The sequence below is a fragment of the Acipenser ruthenus genome, chromosome 21 (assembly GCF_902713425.1).
Source record: "Acipenser ruthenus chromosome 21, fAciRut3.2 maternal haplotype, whole genome shotgun sequence".
NCBI lineage: Eukaryota > Metazoa > Chordata > Actinopteri > Acipenseriformes > Acipenseridae > Acipenser > Acipenser ruthenus.
Genome location: NC_081209.1, coordinates 20,356,099 through 20,382,353, shown reverse-complemented (window position 1 = coordinate 20,382,353; position 26,255 = coordinate 20,356,099). Strand labels below are relative to the sequence as shown.

Sequence of the window (26,255 nt, the reverse complement as noted above, 5' to 3'; positions counted from 1 at the left end):
ATGTTTCCTCTTGCTTGCTTACATATTATGTCAGAGATATTTGAACTTCCTATCATTTGATCACATATTCAGTTAAAACCACTGCTTCACCCCTCCCCTCCCTAGCCTCCCCTTACCTCGCGCCCCTTGTGTCCAGTGACTTTTACAAGCTTCGTATTCGCAGGCCCCTCTTTCTGACGGACAGAATCCTTCTCCTGATTGGCAGACTCCTTTTCAAACCTGCAAAAGTTTAGTAATTTCAGTCAAAGACCACCCTCTCTATTTCCTGCTAATCCCTAGTATGGGGATTTACACACAAGCCTTTTAGCATTCACCATATTTAGTTAATGTGACAGATGGGTGTACCATGGATAACATCTGGCCATGTACAATAATCAGAAGTTGTTGAATAATCTGAAGTCGTAATATGTAGACAAGCTAATGCCTGGTAACTTAAAGCTGAACATATTTGTATAAAGAACAATGCTTTATATAATGTGTCACAAAACTAGGTAAATGGAATAGTTAAAATAGGTAAAAGGTGAAGAAAATAAGTCTCGTAGACAAACGTTTCAAATAATGTTCTCAGCAAATGTATAAGAATGACAGAATATCTGTTTCTTCTCCTGATGACCAGATCTTATGAAGGAGTAGGAAATTCATCCATATATTCACACATGCTCCATAATAGATTACAAAAGTAAAATGACACTGATGAAGGCATTATCAGAAACGTATGTCTAATTAGTTTATTTAAATTTGTACCTTCAGTTTAAGAGACCTAGTAAAGAACTTCTGCTTAGAAACAAACTCGGTTGACATTAGGAAGATCTAGTCTTAAAAACCCAACTCCTTACTTGGTGAAAGCAACCCTATTGTCCTTTGGCAAGAAGAATATCGGTGTGGGCCTGTCAGTTGCTGTGCTGTCTCTGCTCGGACTTGGAACTTTGGGTTGCCTAATACGCTCGTTCCTGGCAGCACCATCCCGCGTCTCCAAATTTAGTTTGGGGGTCCATCCGTCCATCTTGTCAAGGTCCTGTGGAGCTCTCCTCAGCCCATCCCTACGCTCCAGAAACATGCTGATCGGACGCTCTTTAGCCAGGGGGCAGAGGGACTCTTTATCTCCAGTGTCTGTTGTTGGGATGATCTGGATGTCCACTGCGGACGGGGACACACCCCGGGGTGTGCCGGGCTCCCACGGCCCCTGAGTGATCAGGAGGGACTGCGGTCTTTCCACAGACTTGGAGCTTGTGGCTATGGGCTGCGTCGGCCCACTCCGCCGGCTTTGCTCGATCTTCTGCAGGGCTTCCCCGCGCTGCTTCTCGAACATGTCCCTCTCGTTCTGCTCGAAGACCTTGCGCTGATTCCCCAGGATCTCTTTCTGCTGCCGGATCTGGTCCATCATGTCCTTCTCGTTCTGCTGCTGCTGCTGCTTCTGTCGTTCAGCCTTCTCCACGTTCAGCTTCTCCAGTTTCTCAAGGACCGCTGAGTTAATCCCTCCTGGGACGCTGCTGCTGCTACCTACTTCCCTGGGCATTGCAGGGAGTTCTATCGTTTGAGACTCGCTGTCCCGCATCTGGGGAGGTTGTTGTACTAGACCTATGTCATCCAGCACTGTGTCTTTCTGCATACTGATCACAACCACCACTGGCTTCCGGACTGACTCTCTCCGTTCTTTAGCTGGTTTGCTAGCTGCAGTAGAATCCTCACTGGTCCTGCAGGCAACAGTGGAGCTCTTGGAATGCGGGACGTAGAAAATGGGCAGGCTGTTCTCGATCTTAGGGATTGGGGTCAAACCGGAGGGTCTGGTGGACAGAGGCTCAGAATCCAGTATCTCAGACTCTTTCTGAAGACTATCAGGCAATGCAGGGCTGCTGGATAAAATATCCTGATGTTCCAGCAAGACGGACGGAGAGTCAGACTCTTCCGATTCTGCAGAAGCAGGCTTGACTTTTGGATAGTCATCAATGCTTAAAAGCTCAAAGCTGCCCCGTGAGCTCTCGCTGTCTGGAGTGCCTTGTGGGGAGATTAGTTCGGTGGACCACCTTCTCTCCTCAGATGGAGACACCCCACCGGTAGACCTGACCTTCAGCAACTCCAGGCTGAACTTGGCCTGCTCCAGCTCCCTCATTCTACGACTCTCTCTTTTCGCCCGGACCACTTTCTTCTGCTTGGGGTCATCCAGAGATTTTGGCCTCTCTCTAACCACCACTTCCTGCACAACCCCTGTGTAACCCTCACCACCTTTATCATCATCTACTGTCCTGTCCAGAGAGTCTGAGCGAGAGTCTCTTGACATTTCTTCTTGGTTACATTCCCGCGTTGAGCTCAGTCTGCTCAGAAAGGTTTCTCGATCTTTATAGGAGCAGTTTTCCCACTTGGTGGGATCCACTCCCATAATCTCTGGGATGTCCTTGTTCCCAAATGTCTCTTTGTCTTCCTCAGTTGGACTCGTCTGTCCATTTTCCAGCTGCCTTTCTGTCACCTTCTGCTCTTTCAGGTCTCTAAACCTGAAAAAATAAAGAGAAACCAATTTAACTTCAACTACACTTGAATTTACATGCAAGAGATACATGTATTCCAAGAAGTCACATGACTGCAAAATGGAAGCCATACTAGCTTATTTTCCTTTTTTTCCCTATGGCGTTTATGCAGATCAGCAAAAATAAAGGTTCAGTGACAGCAGCTTTGATACATAACTATTGCCAAACTGTTTTTTATGCTGGAGGCTTAAAATACCTCAACCCCACTCCTTTATACAATTAAATAAATCATTGTCGTTGTGGTTTAAAGTGGACAGTTGATAAACCTTACCAAATTGAATTCCTAATCACCCAGTTTCTGTACTGGCAGCGGGACTTCACATTTTCTTGGATTAGGCATTAACAGTCACAGTGGTGGGAAGGGTGAAAGCAACAAAGAACTCAAAGTATGCCACACTTGCTAAGCCAGCCCACACTGCTGAGTCTGGACCAGACACAGACTGGGGGCAGCTGTGGAGAATCTACCAGCTGTTCCAACCCAACCTCTCCCCAGCTGCCAGCCATAACAGTTAGTGGCACCGCAAGAGGAATGCAGTGGGGTGGACAGCAAAACTCATTGAACCCAATTAATTTATTACTTTGGCTTCCTGAATTAAAGAGCATCTATACAGCAATTTTTGGTTAAAATCTAGATGATCCAGTTGGTTTGCTGGTACAGTAAGTACCTCCACTGAACACGCTTCATCATTCTATTCAAGTTATATGACAATATGATCTTTCAGCTCTGCCAGCCCTACCTGACAGAGTAGTTCAATACTGGAGCAGCATAACCCTTAACCACTGAGAATGAGTACAAACATCATAACACAGTTAGGAAAAATTAACATAACATTTCAACATTTTTGCTCTTTAAGCAATTTAGGAATTGGCACATTTCTGACAAACAGCATCCAATTAAGTATACACCACTGTGCCTGTCTATACGTTTTTTTTAAAAAAATCTCTCTAGGATAAGGATAACAATGTCTTGATCCAATCAAGTTTGTGGTATATATCAGTATTTGTTGTCACTTGCCAGTTCATGGATATGTTGCCATTCACTTTGCAAATCCAAGCTAATTTAATACCTCTGCCGTGCCAGGTATCCCCTGCAAGCTGCCTGTAGCAGTATAATCCTGCGCCTCTGTGTTCTGTAAACTCTCCTCTCTCTGCACCCGCGCCACGCTGCCTGAATGCAGACTGCAGCCTCCTCTCTCTGGTAGCAGTGCTCCCTCCAGCTCCTCTGTATGATGAAGGCAGCTTTCTGCATCTGCAGGACCCTCCTCCGCTCCCTGTATCCTCGCCACGAGGACTGGATACTGGTGGCAGCTCCGTGGAGGAGGACGGGGTCAGCTTCAGCTTCTGCTCTTGCCTGCTTCATTCGGTAGCTCCGCCACCATCGCTACGAATCAAAAAGGAAAAGTTAGGATTCATACAGAAAATCCACAGCATGGGGGGGGGTGGGGGTGGGTTCGGTCTTGTGGGTATATGGAAGGGTCAAAAGTCCTGTATGTCCACCTGGGTGACACTTAAATACAAAACTTGAATACACTTTTTCGTAAGAGCTTGTAGTCGTCATTAGGTAAAATACTTTTTTTATTATTCAATGTCCTTAAAGTGCACTGATTCTTTACAATCGAGTATTTTGACAGAAACATTATTATTTAATTTTTTCTTCACAAAACACAAAAGTGCTGTAAATAAGAAGCAAGTAGGTTCTTCTCCCCACACTAGAGACAGTGGGCGATAGGCATCATTATAATACCAGATAGTGCACACACACACACACACACACACACATACATGGAGGGTACTTATAATCTTGGGACTACATGAATCTATAAAATCAACAGTGTTTCGGATTATACCCAAATGCAATCTAATAGGAAGATTCGGGGAAAATTAAAAGGTGTTCACTATACAGTGTGACATTCAGGACGGACAATTCAAGTTCATTTTGACCCTAGAAAACGGACATCTATACTTGACGAGAGATCTTTTTGTGGTCTAGACCAAGCTTCACACACAAATGTTGCGCTGGGTGAGAGCAGAGGATTGTTACCAGATTGTAGTTGTTCAAGCAGGGCAGGGCGCGCATACACACACACCTGTATAGCAGTAGCAGCCTGCTTCATGCTGAGAAAGTGCTTCCTCTCCAGCAGGGTTCTGAACCAGCGCTGCAGGACGATGATGCGTCTCAGCACCTCCTGGTGCAGCAGGTCCTGCAGTCTCTGCCTCTCCACCTCCCTCATGAACACCTGGGACACACACACACATTGCATCACAGCAGATCACACCAGATGTCAAAGATAACGGCTTCCAGCTTAGAATTCAATCCAAGTACACTTCTGTAGGCATTGTGCGGAGATTCCGCTGGGCGGTCAATTTGAGACCACCTGTGCTATAATTCTAACCTATTCCATATACCATATCTCAGCGTTGTCTATTATGATGTTGTACTGTTTTTTTTTTTTTTTTTTTTTTTTTTTTTTTTATTTAATGGATACGCTCCATCAACCAGAACTTAAAATACAAAGTCTTGTATGCTATACAAAGTCTTACTTCCATCCCTGTAGTGTCATGCTGTGGGAATGACTCAGTATTTGTGTTAAACTAATCTGGACCTACTCCATCCACCAACATCTCAACATATGTTGCTGCGGTACTAACTTGGACCAACTGTATATTGCTATTGGTAGAATAACCCACATATTGTAAGAAATCAAATCTGTTATTACTCGATGTAACAGTAAGTTAAGAAAGGCAGTGCTGCAATGTGCATACCATGGTGTTCCCCACTTGGAAGCTGTCTGGGTTGAGGTCCACCTGGCTCAGGTATTCTCGAATGCTGTGTTGAGAAGCGCCAGTGCCATCAGGTAACAGGACATGGAAATGGTCAACAAAATCCTGCCAACGAAAGACAAAAAAATAATGATACTGAGGCAGCCATTCCTTTCCATGCAACAGACAACTGCAAAAAAAAATGATGCTGTATAATTGTGAACTTGAAGGATTGCTGTAGAAAAACCAATTCGCATTTGAAGTGCCGAGTGCGACATGCCCCTGTACTGTTTCCATATTAAAACTTGACATGGGTGTGAATTATCAGAATTATCTTAACTAATGCACTGTAATATTCTTTGTGTATCAGGTACACTGTTGTCCAGCCTGTAACCTGTACTCCTGAAACACACTGCCCCTAGTGGAATTAATATATTCCCAAAAAAAAAAAACAAGAACAAAAGAACACAAAGATTTGGTGGAAGTCTTTGAATACCGTTTCCTACCACTCGGGGGCCTTTATGGTACTTTTTCCCCATCAGTGTAAAGAGGCCAACAAGCCCAGAATATCCCTGTTGAAAGAACCTAACAAAAACAAAACATGCTCTTTCTAAATACCTTTATTTATATCTGTGTTGAGTTGTTGATATCTCTGACAATTACAGCACCCTGACATCACCGCACAAACACGAAACAAACAGCAACACATGCTGTTGTTTCTACTAACAGAAGGCCAAGCTTAGACAATGAGCTCACCAGAAAGGCCAGGCCTTCTACCCTGCATCCAGATACTCTCAACTGCTGCATGAGTAGTGTGGAAAAAGAGATGCTGTGCTTTCCGAGTTATCTGGGGTTCACTGACAGCAATAAGGTGCCTCTATTCTAGGGATGATGTTCACAAGATCACCCTTAAGTCTCATTGTTTCTTATTGCAGATGTTTTGCCTTTGTAAAGCATCTTGAGATCTTTCATTATGTGAAAGGTGCTATATATGTCACAGTTGTAATGTAATGTATTTCTTGCACACATCACAAAAATGGGTCTACTAAACTTAATACAACGCTGCCTTAATACAATGCAGTGGGCAGGTGAAATGACTCTCCTATTATGTTTAGTGTACGTCCAAGTGTATTTTTTAAAATACACAATTTAATGCCTTCTTTCCTTTTACATGTACATGCAAACAATGACAATACATATTGTCTGCCAAATACATTACGGTAGATCTTTTAGAATTAATGCCCATTTCTTCATAACCTTAAAATAGTTCCCAAGATCTTAGCATCACTTGCCAAAGCCTCATGCGTATAGATCACTGTGATCTACTGTCAATTCTGATACCCCTGAAGACCAAATCAAAAAATTTAAGTGATTGTGCAGAAACTGTGTCTCTAACCTGGAAGGTGTACTTGATGCTGTATCCTGACTGTCGTATCCTGACAGTCTCCAGCATACCTGTGTAACGCAGCTGTCTCAGCACCAAGGTGTCGCTGAAACGCAGGGGGAGCTGCAAAGGCAAGACCAGGGCTTTCAGAAATGCACACTGAAACTGTCTGTGCAGTATTAACAATAACTCAGCAAGGACTCCCTTACCTTTTCTGCGTTCGAGCGGATGCACTTGACAAAGTAGGGCTCCGCCTGTCCCAGTGTTTCCATCAACTTGTTGAGGGAAGCCTTAAAAAAAAAAAAAAACGCAACATTATATTAGATAATGCATTCTATTGATGGGATTTTTGATTCAATTCAGATTTATACTTTTTAGTTCCACTTTTTCTGGGGGGGGGGGAATAACATCTAAAAATACTGTATGCATAGGTATTAAACCCAGTCTGTTTTTTGTTGATCTGTGTTTCCAAATGTTATTTTGGAACAGTTCCTTTATTTGTAATGTCTTTAAATCACTCAACAGCTAATAAGGTATACATATTTTTATTGCTTATGAAATACAGCAGGCATGAAGAGGTCTACCTGTACCCAGTATTCTTTTTTTTAGAACTACCTTGTTGAATTTGCAGTATAACCCAAGTGTGCAGGGTTGCTGGAGAGATCCATGCAACCACGAAGGGATCAAAAAAAGGGTTACTATAACCAGTTCAGCACAGGCCTGGGTTGCAGACCAAACTGATTCATACTAGGGATGTTAAAATTCCTAAATGTTTAAACATCGACATATTGAGAATATCTGTATCAGAATACCATCAGGTGAAGTCCCACGTTTGTTTCCCCCTCAAACATTATTGTGTATGAGACTGCATTTGTACTACATTTAAGGCCACCTGTTTTACTGCAGTCATTTTTAAACATGTAACATCAAAACATTGATTTGGTACAATAACAAAGGTTTGTTAAATTAGTTTCCGTTGTCCATTAAACTTAAAGAAATCCCAAGTACAATTAGCCTTTCTGTGTATGTGCAAAAGACAAAATATTTATTAGAAAAAATAAATGACATTACACTATACACATATTATTTAATGAAAATGACAACTGACATCTTTACCAGACATGGAGAATGGTTACACATTTAGGAAAATATTCTAAATGTTCAGACATTTAATAGCTCAACTATTAGCAACCCTAATTTCTACAGCCCTGGGCTGCATTAGCTGGAAAGCGTTTAATTCCAATAGGGAGAGAATAGATTCATAATGATGAATAATTGCATCACGTCTCCAGTATCTCCACAGGGAATAATTCACTAACTCAACTTCATAAAACACAACCTGAACTTCATTTCTCCCGTTATGAGAACAATGGATTCCAGGAGGGCGTATAGCTATTGTGGTTGCTAAAAATTCACTTTCGCACTCAGAAGATGAAAACAAACACACACAGGATGTGCGGTTTACTCAATAGAATGAAGTCATCACAGTTATGTATTCATTTCACAGACTATAAATCTGTTTATTATATATTAAGACTTGGTGGAAATTAGAACTCACTGGCCATGTATGTATGTACTGTATGTATGTATGTATGTATGTACAGTATGTACGGGGCAAAAAAATAACAGACTTCCTTAAAATTTCTATAAGACACTGATTGACAACCAGTGCACACGCATACAGATGACCTTATAAAATGAACAATTAATCACATTATACACAAATGCAAACTTAAAGGTCTATGTAAGAAGGTTTGGAGAAGATACGTGACAAAGGCAAAATTACTTCTGATGAATGACATGAACAATCTTTCACACAGAAAACACCTATCATAATAATAATAATAATAATAATAATAATAATAATAATAATAATAATTATAATAATAACAATAATAATTTGACTAAGGTGTTATTCTTGATGTTATTGCAATAAAATTTGTTCACAAATTATTTCAACATGTACATTTTTTTTAGGGAGGGCTATATCCATTTTAATTAAGGAGTACAGACATGACATCATACTTTTATGTCTTTGGAGGGCTTTCAAATTAAAATCTCTCCAAGAAAAACAAGGAGGTACATTTTGGTCATTCTGATATAAAGATGGCAGCATAAAAATCGGCACACACTCTTCTTAATAACCAACAAGACAGCTGGGTTTAAGATCACGTTCAGCACTGGCATTGAAGGGCATTTGTATAAAGTGTCCTGGGACTGTGGACAGTAGAAGAATGGTAGCAGGGTAAATAAAACTGCCTCCTGTAAAACCTTGCAAAACTATTTTTACTGCCCAACAGAGGGAATAATATATATATATATTTAAAACACTGACCAGAGAGTAGAAAAGATGTGTGGGAAACCTAAAGATAAACCTCCTAGCTGGAATCAAATGTGTGACCTCCTCTAACTTGTCAACCTTACAAAACTATCCCCACTATCCGCGCACATCTGCAGCTAATGTTCAAGGCTTTAATTGGTTGATCTGGCCTCTATCTTTCCAGGAATCCTTCCAGTGATTCGTTGCTGTATAATGATACTCATGTTATTTGTTTAGGTCGCTCACCGCATGGAGAGAAAAAAATAGGTCATCAGAATGGGCATTTTTACCAGCTTCAGACACATTCTCATCAGGAGTTATGCATCTTTTCTTTTTGCTTGCACACAGCGCCTACCCTGGAACCCTTTTTTCAAGCATCGTCTGCTGCAATGTGACTGGCAGTGCTGCAGCAACTAAACAGACAGCTTTGGGTGTTCTGTGCTGTCAATGCAGCAGCTTCATTTCTCATCAGTAGCAATGTAACAGGAAAAAAAAGCAATTGAAACCCTGTGCTTAAAGAATACTTCTCACCTGAAACTGAGCGCTTATACTGGGCGTTTTCTTCTTCTTGTGCAAGTGGAGCAGAGATTTAGTGATGCGGTCTTGGAGTGTCAGGCTTGTGAGATACTTCAGGGATTTCACATCCAGCAAGTGCTGAAAGAGAACAGTTTTATTGCATTAATACGAATAATAAAAATGCTGGAGACTTGCCTCCCCACTCCCCTCCACTAGTTAAAAACACTCCCTCTTTTTAGTTTGTCTTACCTTTGGAAGGCTTGGCTTTAACTTGAAGTGTTTGTTCCGCCTGTGGAAAAGTAAAAAAAAAAAAAAAAATCATTAAAGGGTACAGAAAACACACTTTGAATTACTGTAGTTATTCCACGAATGAGGAGTACAATGTACAGAAAATAAGAGGTTAACCTAAACCAGGCATCGCAGCCGTTTAGCCAAGTGGTGTAATTTGGAACAGTGAAATTGGCCTGGTTATTCTGTCATTGGTTTTGAACAAATACACAATAGACAATAAAATGAAATCTGATAACAAAAAAATAAAAATAATCATTCAACAGTGGTTATAAGATGTTTGATCTCTCAACATGTGTTGTTATATAATAAAGTATCTCCCATAGTTATCTATACAAAATATCTATGTCTCTAAACTGCAAACCGTAACAGATCAAATGTCTGTTTTGTAATGCACTTTATTAGCGGTTAAAGCATGTCTTTCATTAACAAAACCACCTAGACTGCAACCAGCCAAAGTTGAATGGGATCTGGCAGGGAGTACACATCATTCCAGTTATTTAATGACTCGACTGAACATAAAATGTGGATGTACCAGCTCTAGTGCCAAGACTACACCTCTGTTTTGTAAAACTAAAAATAACACAGAATAATATTTAAACACCTCTACATGCATTTACCAGAGTAGTAACTAACTAACATTAAGTCATTTTTCTTTTAGATTTTAAATGGTATGATTTTTGCACTGCAACACTTTCAAAAGTATATAGGCACTAGGGTTCAAAATGTTATGTACTGAACATGTCCTTCAGTCACCCCTAGCATTACGTAGTACACATTATGAGGACCCTACACGTGTAACATGAGTGTTTATTTTATCTGGTATCACGACTGAAATATCAGGAAATAAGAGCTACCACCATGGAGTGAAGCCCCCCTCGCCCGGGTCCAGATGTTCAATACCTACATGAGGATACCATGCGCCCGTTCCAGCAGCTTGCTGCTGGTGGAGTTCATGAAGATGCCGTCCTCTTCCAGCAAGGACCCGGAGGAGGACAGCCTGCCCTGCCTAACGCTGCGCCCGTTCCAGCCCAGGCTCAAGGAGTCCCTGAAAGGGAAACGCAAGATTCGGGGTCACTGCTCTGTGTGCTGAACAAGATGTTCCAGCCCTAAAATAAATACGGACACATGTTGTCTGAAGTGCATACACTCATGTTTTCCTTTTGTATTTTTGTATGTTGTATTGCATGAAAGTTCTAACTTGATACCTTTCAAAGGGTTTATATAAAACTATACCCTTTAGCAAGCAGAGACCTGGACTTGTGCAAAAGTAGGTCCCAACGAGCTACTCTGATACCCTGAACACAGTTCCACAAGTACGGTAGGTCCTAAATTTCACAATTCTACATTGATTTAAGACAAAATAATAACTATATTTGGGTGCCCATAATGGCATACTTTACCGTTCAAAAATGCTATGAATGCTATTACAATAAATGAGTCAAAGTCCTGACACATTCTAACACAGCATATGAGAGCAGATGTAAATGTCATCACTCCCCCAGCACAGCATGGGCAGAAGGCCCTTCCTGGAAACTAGCAGGCCTGTTCCTAGGGCCTCCCTATATCAATACCTATAAATATAACGTCACACACACTTTGCGCTAACTGCCAGAAAAGACCATAACCAACAAAAACTGATGTCAGTCTTTACAGTCTACAAAAAAGGTGGAGACAGAACTGAATTCCTGCAGAGTCCAGTGTGTTTTTCTTAACCGGACGCCAGGCCTTCTTAACAATGAAAAACATATTTACCGTGATAGAATTGGAGTAATGGCATGTTTAAAACTGTTGCTTGTATGAAAGAAAGTGTTTTTCACATGGGTGTGCATTAAAAGCGACGTTCCTGTTTATTTGTGCAATTTACTCACACTGAAGAAGGCATAACAATTTAAGGTTGGGTGTTTAAAGTTTATGAACATTTGACCAGTGTGGCCCTTCTTGGTTACAACTACAGTGCAGATGCAATACTTTAGCCTCTGATCGCACTGTGTGCTATTAAACAAAAGCCCATTGGAAGTGAATATATCTCGGATTGATACTGTCCCGATATGTACAAATTAATCCTGTATTAAGTGCCCTGTGGGTTTGCGAGTGGCCGTTTGAGACACCTGCACTGAACGAATTGTGTGCCAAAAAATAAGCAACTTTATCTGCTCTTAAGCAACATATTTTTTAATGATGCATTTTTTTTATTTTTTATTATACAGCATGTAATCCTTTTTTATGACAAGCCATTTAAACCCAGCTAAGCCTGCCTCTAACTGACACTGCAGCGCTGCAAGGGACACATTTATAGTAGGTTTAAGTGACTGTAGTGCTTGAATATTTATTTGCCCCTGGGTTCCTTATGAATGCATCTCTGATGTCTGACATCATACAGGAAGCAGCTGCCAAGGGCTTAGTGGTCACTTCGTAGCCAAGAAAAAACGTGCTAACAAAATCACATTAACCAGCTTTTTAACACAATGGCTTTACCAAACAAAAGCAGTCTTGTAAGAGTGGCGAGTTGATGCCATCGCAGCAGAAACCCCAACTATGTCACAACACATCACACCCACCCATATTGTACATCACTATACTCGTGAGGTATTCGCATTGATACCGATTAATTGTCCATTTACAATTTTAAACAGTAGTTGGTCAACACAACCATAACATGTAAAGTGAAGCCGTGGAAATCAATGTTATCACAGTAGAGTTAGCTTACCGCTGTGTCTTCTCATTGATGGTATTAGCACCCTGCAAGTCTGACAGAGGTGTTCTGGGACTTTTCCGTGTTATACCTAATGAGAAAGCAAAGTGGTTAGAGCATGGAACACGGGAATGCAATACGCCATCCCTTCGTAAGCAGGAATGCCAGTCATGTAATCTGTATACCAAAACATTTTTATTTGGTTTAAATTTTACACATGGTTCATTTTGGTTACTCAACTGGTGGCCAGATTTTGCCTTGAGACTTTCAAATGAGTAAAACGCATTATTATCCAATTTTGGGGAAACAGCAACAACAACTGGCATTCGCTAATATCTCAGATTTTATTGATGAGACTGTGAGAAAGAAAGACAAAAAACACACACACACAAATAAACACCAACTGAGCAGGCAAAACAAAAAGGCAAATAGTTGTGTTAATGTAATCCAGTCTCGTCCCGGAGAGGATTCCTCCATACTCTCTACAAATTCCAATAACATGTTTAGTTCTTACTGCTAAATATCCAAGCAATGACCAGCATGGCAGCTTATAGGGCTATTCTGAAGTTGTTTTACGAACCCCATCTCCTTTCCTGATGATTTCATGTTTTAAAAGACATTACGCTCAATCATTAATGAAAACATTTGTAAATACCACAGGAGCAGACACCAAGACGAAATCAAGACCCATCTTCATCAAACCAGAGATTCACTTCAGCAAGTTGCCATGGGTGTGAAATACTGCATACGTACAGTATTCTTCTTATTGTGTAGATTGACTTTGTATTATTTTCTATTGCAGCCATCACTACCTGGTGACTAACCTGAAATGCACCTGGTACACTGGAGTGTGACCTAACCCAGTGACACTAAGAAATGACACACAATTCGATGTGGTATTTCTTACATCCAGGGGGTAATTAATAGTTATAATCTAGTTTACTAGATGTACTTTCAAAGTAATGAAAAGTCAATCTAAACAATAAAAGGAATATATTATTCATGGAATGTCAGGCCCATACCAAGTTTCTCTTTGGTACTTTCCAGGCTTAGGGGTCGATTTGACCATCCACAGCTGGCTTATATAATATTATTTTTCTGCACTGGGGAATTGTTCGTGATTGCATGAACCACCTTTCCATGGTTGCCACTACAAATAGATGGTTGATGAAATCCAGGGCGTTTCCCCAATTCTAAAAAATGATCTCATTAAATCTACCTTCTTAGGTGGGGTACAGGACAAATCAAATACTTTTTTTTGTTTTTCCCCAAAATCCTGATTCAAGTCTAAGGGGTGAATTTAAATCAATAGACAGGAGGTTTAAAGATATATTCCTCTCCCCTCCCCTCTCTCTCTCTCTCTTTAGAATATCACAGACTTCGGTTAGTATGGAGGGATCCCAATTCCAGGCCAGAAATTCGCTTTTTTAATCATTTTAAATCACGAATGAATGTACTGCACCAATTTCCCAGCAATGTGGCCTGTATCAGAATTAGTTAACAAGTGCCACACTGCTTGACTGATCATTTGGGTGTGATTTCATGAGAACGGCATCAAGACAATTTAGCTTTCTTAATTGCGGAAATATTTTATAAATCACTGTAATTACAGCACTGCAGCACTGTTTTGAATTATTGGAACACACTCAAAATTTGATTTGCCAAGTCTGGAGTTTTAAAAGTGACGAGATGTAAGCCAAACAGCTATTCCTTCAGCAAAGTGATTTATTATTGTGATCAAATTTCCAAATCAAAGCAAAGCAGTTTGCAACTCAAAGGCAAACAAAGGACATCATGTGCAAGCCACTTTACATATATACAACCAAAATCTGTAAAAGCTCTCGCAATATTAGAAATTATTGAAGGAATAGAAAGGGAGCATTTCATGTGCAATTATCCCTGCTCATTTACTTACATCCCTCATACACCGACTTCAGTAATCCAGATTGAATTTAGCGCTTCTTTTTTAGTCATGACAAAAGAGTACATAATCAACCTTTTATCAGTGCACATCATTCTGTACTCACTATTATTTGCACATTACAATCCAATTCAAGCGGCTATAACCAAGAATCCCACAAATCTATTGCACTTACAGAATATACTTTTGAGTCTCCAATGTGCAGTTACATAGCAATGCTTTTCTTCATTTTAAAACATGATATCTGGTATTAATTTACACTTGGTTAAATACTTCTGTTTGCAAGCCATGCTTTTAGATTGCATTGCACTTCCTTGATTATTTCACCTGGAAGTTGGTCCACCCTTTCAACGCCTTCTTTACAGGCATTAACCAACCAGCTGCTTCCTCTATTGACTGACATGCTTTGACAAGGAGGTGAAATGGCCTAGGAAGTGAAACAGTCACAGACTTCCAGACAGTTTCTTTAACCAAGTGTAGTACCAGATCATCATGTTTTAAAATGAAAATACAACACAAACACAGGTTTCTATTAAAATGCACATTTGAGAGGTGCACGACAGGAGAGATCTTTGGAATTAATGTGTTAGTTACAGCTACTTTATTGTAGTGAATTTTGATCTGTTTTTTGTTTAGACTGTATTGCTTTATAGTCACTATATAATATGTTATGTCTGTATGCTGATTCTAAATGATCCTGGACTCTCTCAATAGTACAATCTATTTTCTGGAAGTTCTCTTCATTCCTTACCAACTAGCGCAATATTTATTATAAATAGTCATACACTGAAAAGTACAATGCAGGGACATAAAATGTTGATGCAAGTGCATTGGTTGTACCTTGTTGTGCTAGTGGTGTCACTTAAAATAAAATAAAAATACACTGTTTAGTTTGTTTTTTACACATTGAAACAATAGCAGATGTTTAACCTGGAGGAAAAAAATGATTTATACAACAAAATGATACATTTCTGGGGAACACTGCTTTGTCAGGGTAATTTGGGAGAAAAATAAATGTGTATGTGTTATGGCCCCTCTGAAACCATCCTGTGGCTCCCCAGGGGTCCCCCGGGCCCCAGTTTGGGAACCCGTGCATTACAGTATGTTAATCATAAAAAAAATACAGTGAGTTTCATAGACCCCGGTTTGCTCTATTCTTGAACTACCCCACCTAAGTTATAATTGAGTAGTCCAAGATTAGTGCTGACTTGGGTTTGTGAACATTCAAAAATGATACGTGGAGGTAGTGGTGGGGTGGCTGTGTACACCACCGGTGGCTCTACTGAGCTCTCCATACATTACCATTAGGTGCTCTGTCCTGTGAACCCCTCACCTGTAACCTCAGATCAGAGTAAAACCCATCGGAATGGGCATACCAGCCTGTGCCAAGGGAGACCTCCTCCACACTCACAATGGAAGAAGGGTACTAGGATGGGTTTAGACGTTGGGTTCAGTAATTAATCCAGTGGTGGTACATTCCATGACACAGCCCGAGTGGTGTTACTGTCCATGCTTCCAGACACACTGTGCAGAGGCTGGCATCAATGGCCAGTATTAGTTATATATATACATATATATATATATATTAAAAAAAAAAAAAACGGACAGAGGAGCCCGCTTCTCATGCAGAACGGGTTATTGAGTAACAAACATAGGAGCGCATGAATGGAAGTGGAGACCAACTGCATTCGGATTCACTTTACCAGCAGAGTTTCAATTCACCTGGCTTGTCAAAAGATGCTGAATGGATTTCCTGTGCCCAGGCTTGCGTTCGTGTTTTTTTTTTTTTTTTTTCCCAAGACTTTTTGTATTTAAAAATATATATATTGTATTCTTTTTTTTGGCCAGTATTTTCCATTATGGGCAACTTGCAGACATCGACCATTCCACAGCAATTGGATGAAGCAGAAAATCTTTTCTATTACGTCACAGTGGTACTATGTAAATTTAAAATCAATATACTTTTATGCATTCATGCCACTGGCTACAGTGAACCTGGATACTGGCAGATGAATTTATAACCTACATAGTAATTGTGGTAGATTAATGCTAATCCTTCAGGCATGGCCATAAATATAATCAAATATAAGAACAGCATTTTAACCAAGGAAAAACATATGCAGCATCTTCCTACATCAGAAACACAAGCGCATTCGAACTGCAATGGTTCATACGTGTAGGTACAGCACTTTGGAAATGTTTTAGATGAGCTAAAATAATACAATTTAATTCAACTATACTATGTGGTCCATAGTACTTTGTTATGTATTTCAATTTGTATTTATCTTTTTAAATTGTAATCCAAATTAAAATCAACCTTGCAGACTGCTTTTAATTTGAGTTTCTTCAGCTGGGAATTTGAAAGGACAGGCAGTGCGAATGGTGTTGGTTCCCATGTCCGGCTGGGTAAGTGTAGTGAGGAGAGAGGATTGCAGGATTGCAGCCTTACTGTACTTCTCCTCCTTGCATCTCTGCAGAATCTCTAAGCTTCTCTGATGGACTGGGTGATGCAGAAAGCTAAAACTATCCACACTTTTCAAAACCGCACACGGTACTGCATCATCATGCCCTTGGGAAGCAAAATAAAAAAATAAAATAAGAAAAAAAAGAGAGAGAAGACAAGAGAAAGATTATATAGGAGAGGGATAGGAGAGAGCTCTACTAGAGAACTATCTGCCAGGTGTCTAGAAAATGTAAAAAGTGTCACATTTGCAGCAAATATATGACGCTTTGTCATACTAAGCTGATTCGGTTTTAATATGAATCTATAATGTATAGAGCAACAGTACCCATAATATGGCCTTAAAGTGTATTTCATATGCCATGCACATTTTTACATTTATAACCTTACTATTTGATAAGTAATTCAAATTCTTGACCAAGAAATTATAATATATCTTACGGCAAATAGTTAAACCATTCAAAATAGAATTCTGCCTTCATTCCGTTTTTTAAAATTAGCCAAACCACAATGTCTTTCAAAATGGTTAAAATCTGTTACATCAACTAAACGGAGTCTTAATACAAAAACAAAAAAACAAACAGACTGAAGAACAATGTCAGCTAAGAAGAGTGTCCCATTTCTAGTTGTGAGGGCAGGCTTTGTATTTCAGTGCACTGGTAATTGAATATACAGAAGGCAGATTCATTTTCAATGTTATTGACCAAAAGCTATTTTTGCTTGACAGCTGTTTGGCCAGCTACTGTAAAGCAAGGTCCTCAAGTCTCTGGAGTCAAGAATCACATTTTTGTTTTGCTTTTATTTAAATTTGGCAACCGGGGAAATAATCTACAAAACATAGTTTTCAGTGGTTTCTACAATAAAAACACCAAGTACAATAACTGTATTCTAAACTTGTTACTAAAATCAAACCTGCCCTGTAAATACTATTGTTTGTTACGCATGTGCTTTTATCATTTACAGTTACTATATTGGGGTCTAGGGGCACTGCAGACCAATCCACTAGCCTTTGGAGGCCCGGGTTTGAGTCCAGCGCATGTGAAATGAATTTGGTAGTCTCAACCTAACACCCCAATGGACATTAGTGTAATTTGCAAAAGTACAACAGGCACAATTCAGAAGAACTTGCAGTCTCTGCTTGACAGAGGCCCAGGACTGAATGGAAAGGGGTGTTCAGGTCAGGATAGGAGTGTGCCGATTGTATCCAGTACCCTCATTTTATAATGAGCTTCAAATTATCATGTTTTACATATTAAAAAAAAAAAAAAAAAAAACAGCTGGTTTCACAGACTTGGCACAAATCTTGCACTACCTTATCTAAAGTAACATTAGGTTATCCACAGTTAGTGCTAATCAGGGTCTGTGAAACCAGCAGCACATGTTTATGATACGTGTGTGTAGGCGCAGTGTCACTGGCCTCCTATTCTAGTTGTGCTTTGTTCTATGGAGTCCTAGGAAGCAGGACTGTGCTCCAACAGGAAACATAGCAAGTAAGTGAGTAAGCAGGCTATGAAATAGTCTCCTTGATCCTTTATAATAAAACTGAAAAATAGACAAAAGGGCAGGGCAAAGGAAGCCCCTCTCCCAATATGTTTTCTTTCCCCTTGGCAGCAGCTGAGCTAAAAGCAGGAAACTAAATCCACAGAAACATTAAATAAATCTACTCCATCCATAATAAAACTGATATAGCGCAAGGAACGTATGATCACACTTACAGAATTGCATCCATAACTTAAAACACTCAATCACCTAAATACCGCCATAGTTTAAATAATTATTGAAGATATTTATTAAAGAACCAAGGATTGAAAATCAAACGTCCAACAGTGCATGTCATTAATAATTTAAAACAGTGGCAGTATTTAGATCCGCTGCGATTTAGATCACATGTACCACTGTACAAACAATACAACTTTAAAGTGGAAGCAATACTTGTAATTAACATTTCTTCTTTGAATAGCTCACTCCATGTTACCATTTAAAAACAAAAAAGTTTTTGGTTTAATCAGACAAAGGGTTCTCAGGTTAGCTTTCTTTCACATTGGAGGTAAACTGCTACCCCTATTGCTTGAGGTGCATGATTGAGCGGACGACTGCTACGCCCTTACTCACAATTATATCAGAATGTACATCAGCTTGGGAACATGGGCTGGTGACAGCACAGCATTGTCCCCGACTCTTCCCCAATTGCTCTGGAATGGCAGAGCAATGGGACCTCCACTACCGCCTTTACTGCACAAAGAAACACACTCGGAGCACTTAAACCAAGATCTTCACTAATTCCAGTATGCAAGGTCAAAGCACTTGTATGCTATAAAGAGTTGCATGTATGCTAAAAATCAAGTTCCTTTGATAGGCCAGCTGTATTTAAAAATAAAGACAGACCCTTATAAAACCAATTCAGCTAAATGCATTTTTGTTCTTTTTTCTCCAGAGTAACTGACGACTAAACTTGTTGAAGATATTGCTGATCGCTACTGAGGAGTTAGAAGAGTTGAGAACAGATTGATATCTACTCAGAGCCAAAGCCGCAGGAGCTACAAACTACAATTACTGCAGGCAATAAGCATGTCCAAGACACCAGCTGGTTACTGATTCACTGCGCCAGGTACCCAGGGAATGGAGCGCTACTCTTACACAAAATCGACAGACAACGTGGACCTTTTTTATGTCCATGCAGATCATTTCTCCATTTAAGGCCTGCCAACAACAGAGGCCACGTATTGCTTATTTAGAGTTGAAGGTTAACTTCTGATTGGTGTCTGGAGATTAGGTACAAGGGTGTTGGTCTACTCTTGGTTAAAGGAGCAGCTAGGTACAGATCTGAAATATCAGTGTTATCTTAACTGATGTGGTTTAGAATCACTTTGTGTATCATTTTCTGTTTCAGTCACCCTATCCTGGTGACCTTAAACTCAGATGTACAGCATGCAGCCTAAATTCTCAGACGTATCTAATCTCCAAGTACAGCTGGCACACCAGAGTGTAACCATTAATATTCCCCCCCATTGGGTGGAAGAAATTCACATTTGTGCTAGGTGGTATTTCATACAACTACTAGGGCCAGAGTACTGTATATTTCCTATTGATTTTAAATAAATAAAGTAGCATTACAATGATGCCTTGTGAATTTGAGGTGGCTGTTCCATGGGTGTGCAGTGACCAGTGACCGGGTTTGTTCAGTGCCTCACTCACTCACTCACTATGCACAGGGAGGCTCTACGAAGCACAACAGACAGAATGCCAGCCGCCACAGCATGATGATGCCCGGTTACAACTGCTTCCTTTAGACACACTGCCCTGGGAGGGGTTAAAGAGTACAGCAGCGTTTCTGCTGCTTACAGGAGATAACCGTGCTGCTGAAATGAAATCTCTCCTGGGAGACTGGCGTTTTGCTGGTAGTCTAAAAGCAACTGTCCCAAATGTAGATGAAATGATGTATGTACGCATGTATCTTATTACGGTATCTAATTTAATTGTAAGATTTTACATAACGTTCTTGTGTTCATTATTTTCTTCCAGAACATTTTATCTCATTTCCTTCAGGCAGCCGCCCCCCTCCAAACAGATGAAGGTAAGAACGTGATGCAAAATCTTTTCCAGTGGTTGCAAGTTGTCTCACAGAAATGAATATAATAGGAAAGAACCTCAATGTTATCTGAACCAGCAACATCTTTGTATTATTTTATGGTGTGTATAGTATTCTGCCCTGTGAAGAAATAAAAGGCACTTCTGAGGGGGATTAAAAAGCTTACTATATATGATATGTTACAATACGATACAAAATGAACGAGCCTGCAGGTCTGGAGTACGTCCCACAGAAATGAGTGGACTTCCACTGTATATTTGCGTGTGGCTGCGTGCATGTTTGCGTGTCCACCTGCACACGTGTGTGTGTGTGTGCGTGTGTGTGTGTGAGCGGGGTGCTGGGCGAAGGCTATGGCCTCACTCACCCGTTTTCTTCTCAGCGTATCGCTTGCCCGCCTCCCTGAAGCCCACCACTGCTCTGAAATAGGAGCGCAGCACAGCCCAGCGGAAGGTAGCCACAGGATCAATCCCGATCAGGCCACAGATGAAGGAGTTCTTGCTGCTTTTCAGAAGGGCAATGATGTCAGGCCTCATGTGATCTGTGTTCTTCTCCCTGAAATCCTGCACAGACGGCACGCGCGAACCGGGTTAGGAATGGAGGAAAAAGAAGACAAGCCCTTTCCTTATAGTGACAGATCCTTGTATCTTTGACAAGCAACCTGTAACTTTCAGACATATATAGGAGCAGGTTTCACATGTGATTCACTAACATCGTGGTGTTTACGAAAGTAATGATCATGACATAGGCCTGGCCTAAAATGTACAAATGTACTTTAATAATAAAAGGTAAATATAAAAGAGGTGTAACACTGTACTGTTTAATTTAGTCTTCTACATTGTGCATCTAAAAGACCGGAACACCCCTTGACATTCAGTCCTGGGCCTCTTTCAAGCACAGACTGACACGTTGTACCAAGATTGTGCAGTGGTTGTTACATTATATGGACTAATGCTCACTATGATTTTGGATGAGACCACCACTAGTTCTCAACGAGGCCTTCAGTGGTAAACACCATGGCAAAGCTCGCTGCGCCACATCCACCCCTATTAATCAAGCCTTTCTTGGAACAGATCAAGGTGCAGCTACTGACCTTCACTCCGTATTTGACCTTGCCGGCGTAGTGCCTGATGATAAACGCTGGCTCCATAACAGCAGGGAACTCGATGTAACTGTTTCCCTCATGCTGCCGCTTGAACTTGTCCAAGAGGGTCTGGTTCGAAGCTTGTGGGAAACTAAGGGGGGGGGGGAGGGGGGGGGGGGACAAATAAATAAAATAAGAGACATTATTAGCTTTAGGTGGCCTGAGGCCGGCAATATGTTTCTTTCACACTAGCTTCTATTTCTTTTCGGCAACTGCGAATAAAATAAATCAATGGCTTTTTAATACAAGTTAATATGTATCGTCTCTTGGTATAAGATTCTGGAACTGTTTGGCTGAAAGCCCGTGCAATTCCTACACAGAGTATCACAGTTTAATATGAATACATTGGGGGTTGTTTCAAGCGTGAATTTAAAGTACATTTACTCAAATGTATTTCAACTTAAACAAATGTTATTTTTTGCACAGTTAATGATGCTGTTTTGCACAGTTAATGATGCTGGCGCTTACTAATACAAAGACACTGTGGCTTACCTAGCCTACCTTAGATATGTCTATGGATGGCAACTAGAACTGAAAATCAGCTCATGAGTTCATAGCCAGGAGCTGCTCTCCAGTTACAAAAAATAAGTTCTTCTGCACTAGCTGTGATTTCATAGGATCTATTTGTAAAGGCCTTCTGCATCGTAGTGGGTCTTTCTGCTGAACTACGTCGACATAAAAAGTAACGTTTGTAGAGGGAGCACGTGTTTCTGATTGAATCTGCTCCAGCATACGTCAGTGATAATATCTTAAAGGTGTACTTGAAAAATCACATTCCCCAGCTTTCATGAGTTACAGTATACAGCAACATCCTTTGCTCTCTCTTATTTTTGCAGTGCCCCACAATCATGTCCAATTTGACAGCAAAGTGAAATTCTTTGGTGTAATTTTTACAAGGTGCTTCTATAGTTTACTGTTCTGTTAACTCTACAATAATAGAAAACGACTGAGGAAAACACATTAACAAAACACAAGTGAACTTGGCAGGTAGCACACAGACATAAAGGTGATCGATCCCACAACATGACTGAAATAATTGTGTAGTACTAAACAGAAACATACAGTAGCTCTGGGTCTTTGTCTGCTACACAGGTACCAAGCGAGTGAACACGCAAAGAAAATAAAACTTATTATGGATGTGTTACACCAAAACAACGAGATTTGACAAAAGATAAACAGCCTCTTTCTCAATTTAAAAGTTGCATGTCATTTATCTTCATCTTAATCACAGTTATTTTAACTAATGTATTCTTCTTGTTTGAATCACTTTGTATCTTAGTTTGTCATAAAAATTCTGGTGAGAATTCTTACCAGTACCAAGTTGCTCTAAAGATTAAAAAAAAAAAAATTCAGAGCAAAAAACCTAGACTATATTTACATTGGACTTTTTTGGTACCTCTAGTGTGTATCAGAGAAATATCCGTAGCCAAGTTTATTTTGACATCATGAAAATGGTATTTTTACATATATGCCTTCTTCCAAGCGTACTATACAAGCACTTGCAATTTTCTTCCAGTGCTACTGAGAGTCATATGATTGCGTGTTTACAGTTATAGATTAATTAAAACTGTTAACAATAAACTTAATTCATTTTAAAAAGTACAGGAAGGCTAAGAACAGTGTCAACATAAGGTCAGTTATTGAACTTTTTTTATTATTTCTTGCATGATACACACTGGTGTGCAAGACTAAAGATGACATCAATGTGATTGCTCATACTTCTAGTAATCATCCAAATAAATATGCCTTTTTAGTGAAACACCCAGTGTGTGCATGCACTGTTTCACTATTAATTAAAATTAATTAAAAAAAAAAAAAAAAAAGAGCACTAAATCTTTCATAAAGCCTGCCATTCTAAAATCTAAATTCTGAGCACAAAAGGAAATGGGATCAATTGACCAAGGTAATGACTTACTCTGAACAGTACGTTATTGATTATATAAGCAAACTAGTTTTAAGTGTTCCTTAAACAGAACAAACTGATTCACATTTCCTCTTTATTGTACATTTCAGACCAGCCAGTGTACGTGGATTCAAAAGGTTAAAAACGAAAACTACTCAGGCCCTCAATTGAAAACACATAAATACTGCCCCTCTGGAAATAACAAGTCACCACAGAACAGGGAAAGAAGGATTTGAAAACTGTATTTTCTGATTGAATCCATAACAAACTACAATTCCAAGCACAATTCCCCGACTGCTCTGAAAAATCAACTCTGCTGATGGCACTTCGCTTTCGTACAGATATTCTTTCAACCCTGAAGCTCTCTTTGTTGTGGCAGCTTTTAAAAAACCACAACAGAACAGTTCTGCACTAGCTACCGCCTATCAATAACATTGTAAACTCTGAGCGCTTCATTAAAAAGCTCACTCAATTCTGGATATGGCAAAACCTGCAGGTGGAAAAAATAGAGATTTCCTTTCCACTATATATTGTTTTTTCTTCTTCTTCCCCCATATAGCACATTTTGATATACTGCATATGGTAATACTCAATTTAGGGGCTTGGTTGCTCAGCTATTGACCAAAATTAGTGGACTACCATTATTAAATACAAAGCACTGTAAAACATCTCTCCCCACTCAAGTTCAGATTTCAGCATGGTTAATATAAAACGGTTCGTTTGAAACATTTACACTCTGCATGTTTAATGGTCTCCAGTCCTTCATTCATACTCACTTGCACTCTTCGTCCAGTAAGTGGAACAATGCAGTTGGCTTCTTACTGATGAGGTTGATGCAGCCAGTGTTGTCAATGTAGTCAATATTGCGCCAGCTGATACCTTCACAGCGATACTCTTCCTGTAGGGGACAACATACCAGACAGGAGTTACTTTCCATTTCCACATTAACATGGAGGACTTGCTGTATGAGACTTGTCTCCAAGACACAGACTAACCACAAAGTGTCTATTTCAATAAGGGAATGGGAGAGGGAAAAAAAAAACACAGCAAATATGAACTTTAATTAATCCTTTAATAACAAAATGCTTATCCCTTATTCTCAGATGTAGCGATAAGCACTTGCGCGTTCATGTTTAATATCACTCCATTGCATGGGAGAGAGGGACAAAGTTTTAATTAAAGCCAACGTAAGTTCTTGATAATCCCTCATTATTTTGAAACCGAGTAAAAAGCATTTGAAGTTGATCATGGTCTGTGATTGCAATAGGGGTTAATTGTTGGTTATTTCTCTGTCTAGGCATCATGCTGCTCGGAGTGGTTTGAAATGGCAGTTTCATCTTCAAGCACACAGACGTCCTTCTTGTCAATCAGTCACTCTGAATTAAGCAGGCAGGTTTCTGCCACTTCTACCTGCAGCAGAGGGAGGTTAAGAATGCCACCTGCTAGCTCAGTTATATCCAAATCAAACCTGTTGTGAAAGCACTGTATACACTGTACATGCTGTATATATAAAAGCGTTCTTTTCCAGCAGAGCGCATTAGGCAGCTTTCAGGATTTTGCAGCTAGACTGAATACATAAGTCAAATAATTTTTGCAGGACAGCAAACTGTAGCCTTGGAACTAATCTTTTGTTTTATTTTTTTATTCAGAAACATTGAATTACTTCCCTCGTTAATAACATTTGGACAAATTGCTAATGTAAACACCTGCCGTGGTGTACAGGCAGTTTGGAAATCACTGTAATTCTTAATTCATCCATATCCATAAACACCCATTCATACAATAGGAGATACAATTAGAAGACTGAAAGAGGCAAAAACATTTGTCTTCTTGACTTCATATTCAGGTATTTACAGGTTTTGTATACATACATAGTTAGTAAACCAAAACATTATTAAATATATAGGATAAGACTCCCTGAGCCGAAACTCATTTTCAGGAAAAAAGCGCTTTATTCATACAATTGAAACCGCGATTCCGAGCTTCTTTAAATGTAAGCCTCTGTTTGGAGGGCGCATTACAGAAGAGTTGGATATTATAGACTGCATAGGTCAGTGAGCTCTGTAAGTAATTGGTTCCTTTGTCAAAACGAAGCCTCTGGAAGCTTGCTTGCTGCACATGCCATGCAAACCTAATTGGGGGAAAAACAATAACTGTGAAGTATAACTTCACTTCAAAAACCCAGCCCTGTTCCTGAAGGGTTTTCTAAATCAGGACCAGTGTCTTTGGAAGCTGTCCATGACAACAGCCTAGTAATGTGTTTTTCATATTCAGCTGAAGCAACCTTTCTTCTAGCCGTGCGTATCCTCGGAGGTGTAATATTATGAAAGGCATTCTTAACATTTCCATGGCTTTTTTTTTTGTGTATTTCCTGGAATTGCTGGGAAAAAAAGAAATGGAACAAAGCAGGATAAATAATCCCGCCAGAATTTAATAAAATCAATAGCATTTAAAAAAAAAAAAAAAAAGAAAACTCAGCTGGACAAATATGTTCGTCTTTTTATTTCCAATCCCAAATATAAAAGGATGCAGATGTTTAATAAAAAATGAGAGCGCTTCACCTAATAGGGCATGTGATTGCTAAATTAACACAGAAATAAGTCAACTGGGTGATGTTAATGTTTGGGTTGTAAGGTTTCCTTTGAAGTAATGTAAGCTAAAATGTTTAAATTGGTATTTTACCATTGGGTGCCACTTCACTCCCCAGTCTCACTGGGAATCGACATGAATAAACTTCACCGACTTTCTTCAAGCT

The 26,255-nt window shown here is 39.8% G+C and overlaps 1 protein-coding gene across 10 annotated transcripts in view; it reads right to left on the bottom strand.

The window, feature by feature from the left end:
* Nucleotides 1–26,255, bottom strand: part of LOC117428103 (unconventional myosin-IXAa-like) — a 167,117-nt gene that overhangs the window by 24,318 nt on the left and 116,544 nt on the right. For 8 of the 10 annotated variants that reach the window (XM_058994964.1, XM_058994969.1, XM_058994972.1 and 5 more), the window contains 15 exons: nt 24,277–24,398; nt 21,547–21,688; nt 20,821–21,016; nt 16,856–16,975; nt 12,501–12,576; nt 10,698–10,838; nt 9,752–9,791; nt 9,518–9,640; nt 6,876–6,956; nt 6,679–6,789; nt 5,286–5,408; nt 4,610–4,759; nt 3,590–3,903; nt 837–2,489; nt 117–219 (listed from right to left, as the gene is read on the bottom strand). In XM_058994964.1, the coding sequence (XP_058850947.1) occupies nt 117–219; nt 837–2,489; nt 3,590–3,903; nt 4,610–4,759; nt 5,286–5,408; nt 6,679–6,789; nt 6,876–6,956; nt 9,518–9,640; nt 9,752–9,791; nt 10,698–10,838; nt 12,501–12,576; nt 16,856–16,975; nt 20,821–21,016; nt 21,547–21,688; nt 24,277–24,398 (3,495 nt within the window). The remainder of the gene's footprint in view (nt 1–116; nt 220–836; nt 2,490–3,589; nt 3,904–4,609; nt 4,760–5,285; nt 5,409–6,678; nt 6,790–6,875; nt 6,957–9,517; nt 9,641–9,751; nt 9,792–10,697; nt 10,839–12,500; nt 12,577–16,855; nt 16,976–20,820; nt 21,017–21,546; nt 21,689–24,276; nt 24,399–26,255) is intronic. The other 2 variants (XM_058994970.1, XM_058994971.1) reach the window with 1 other exon arrangement.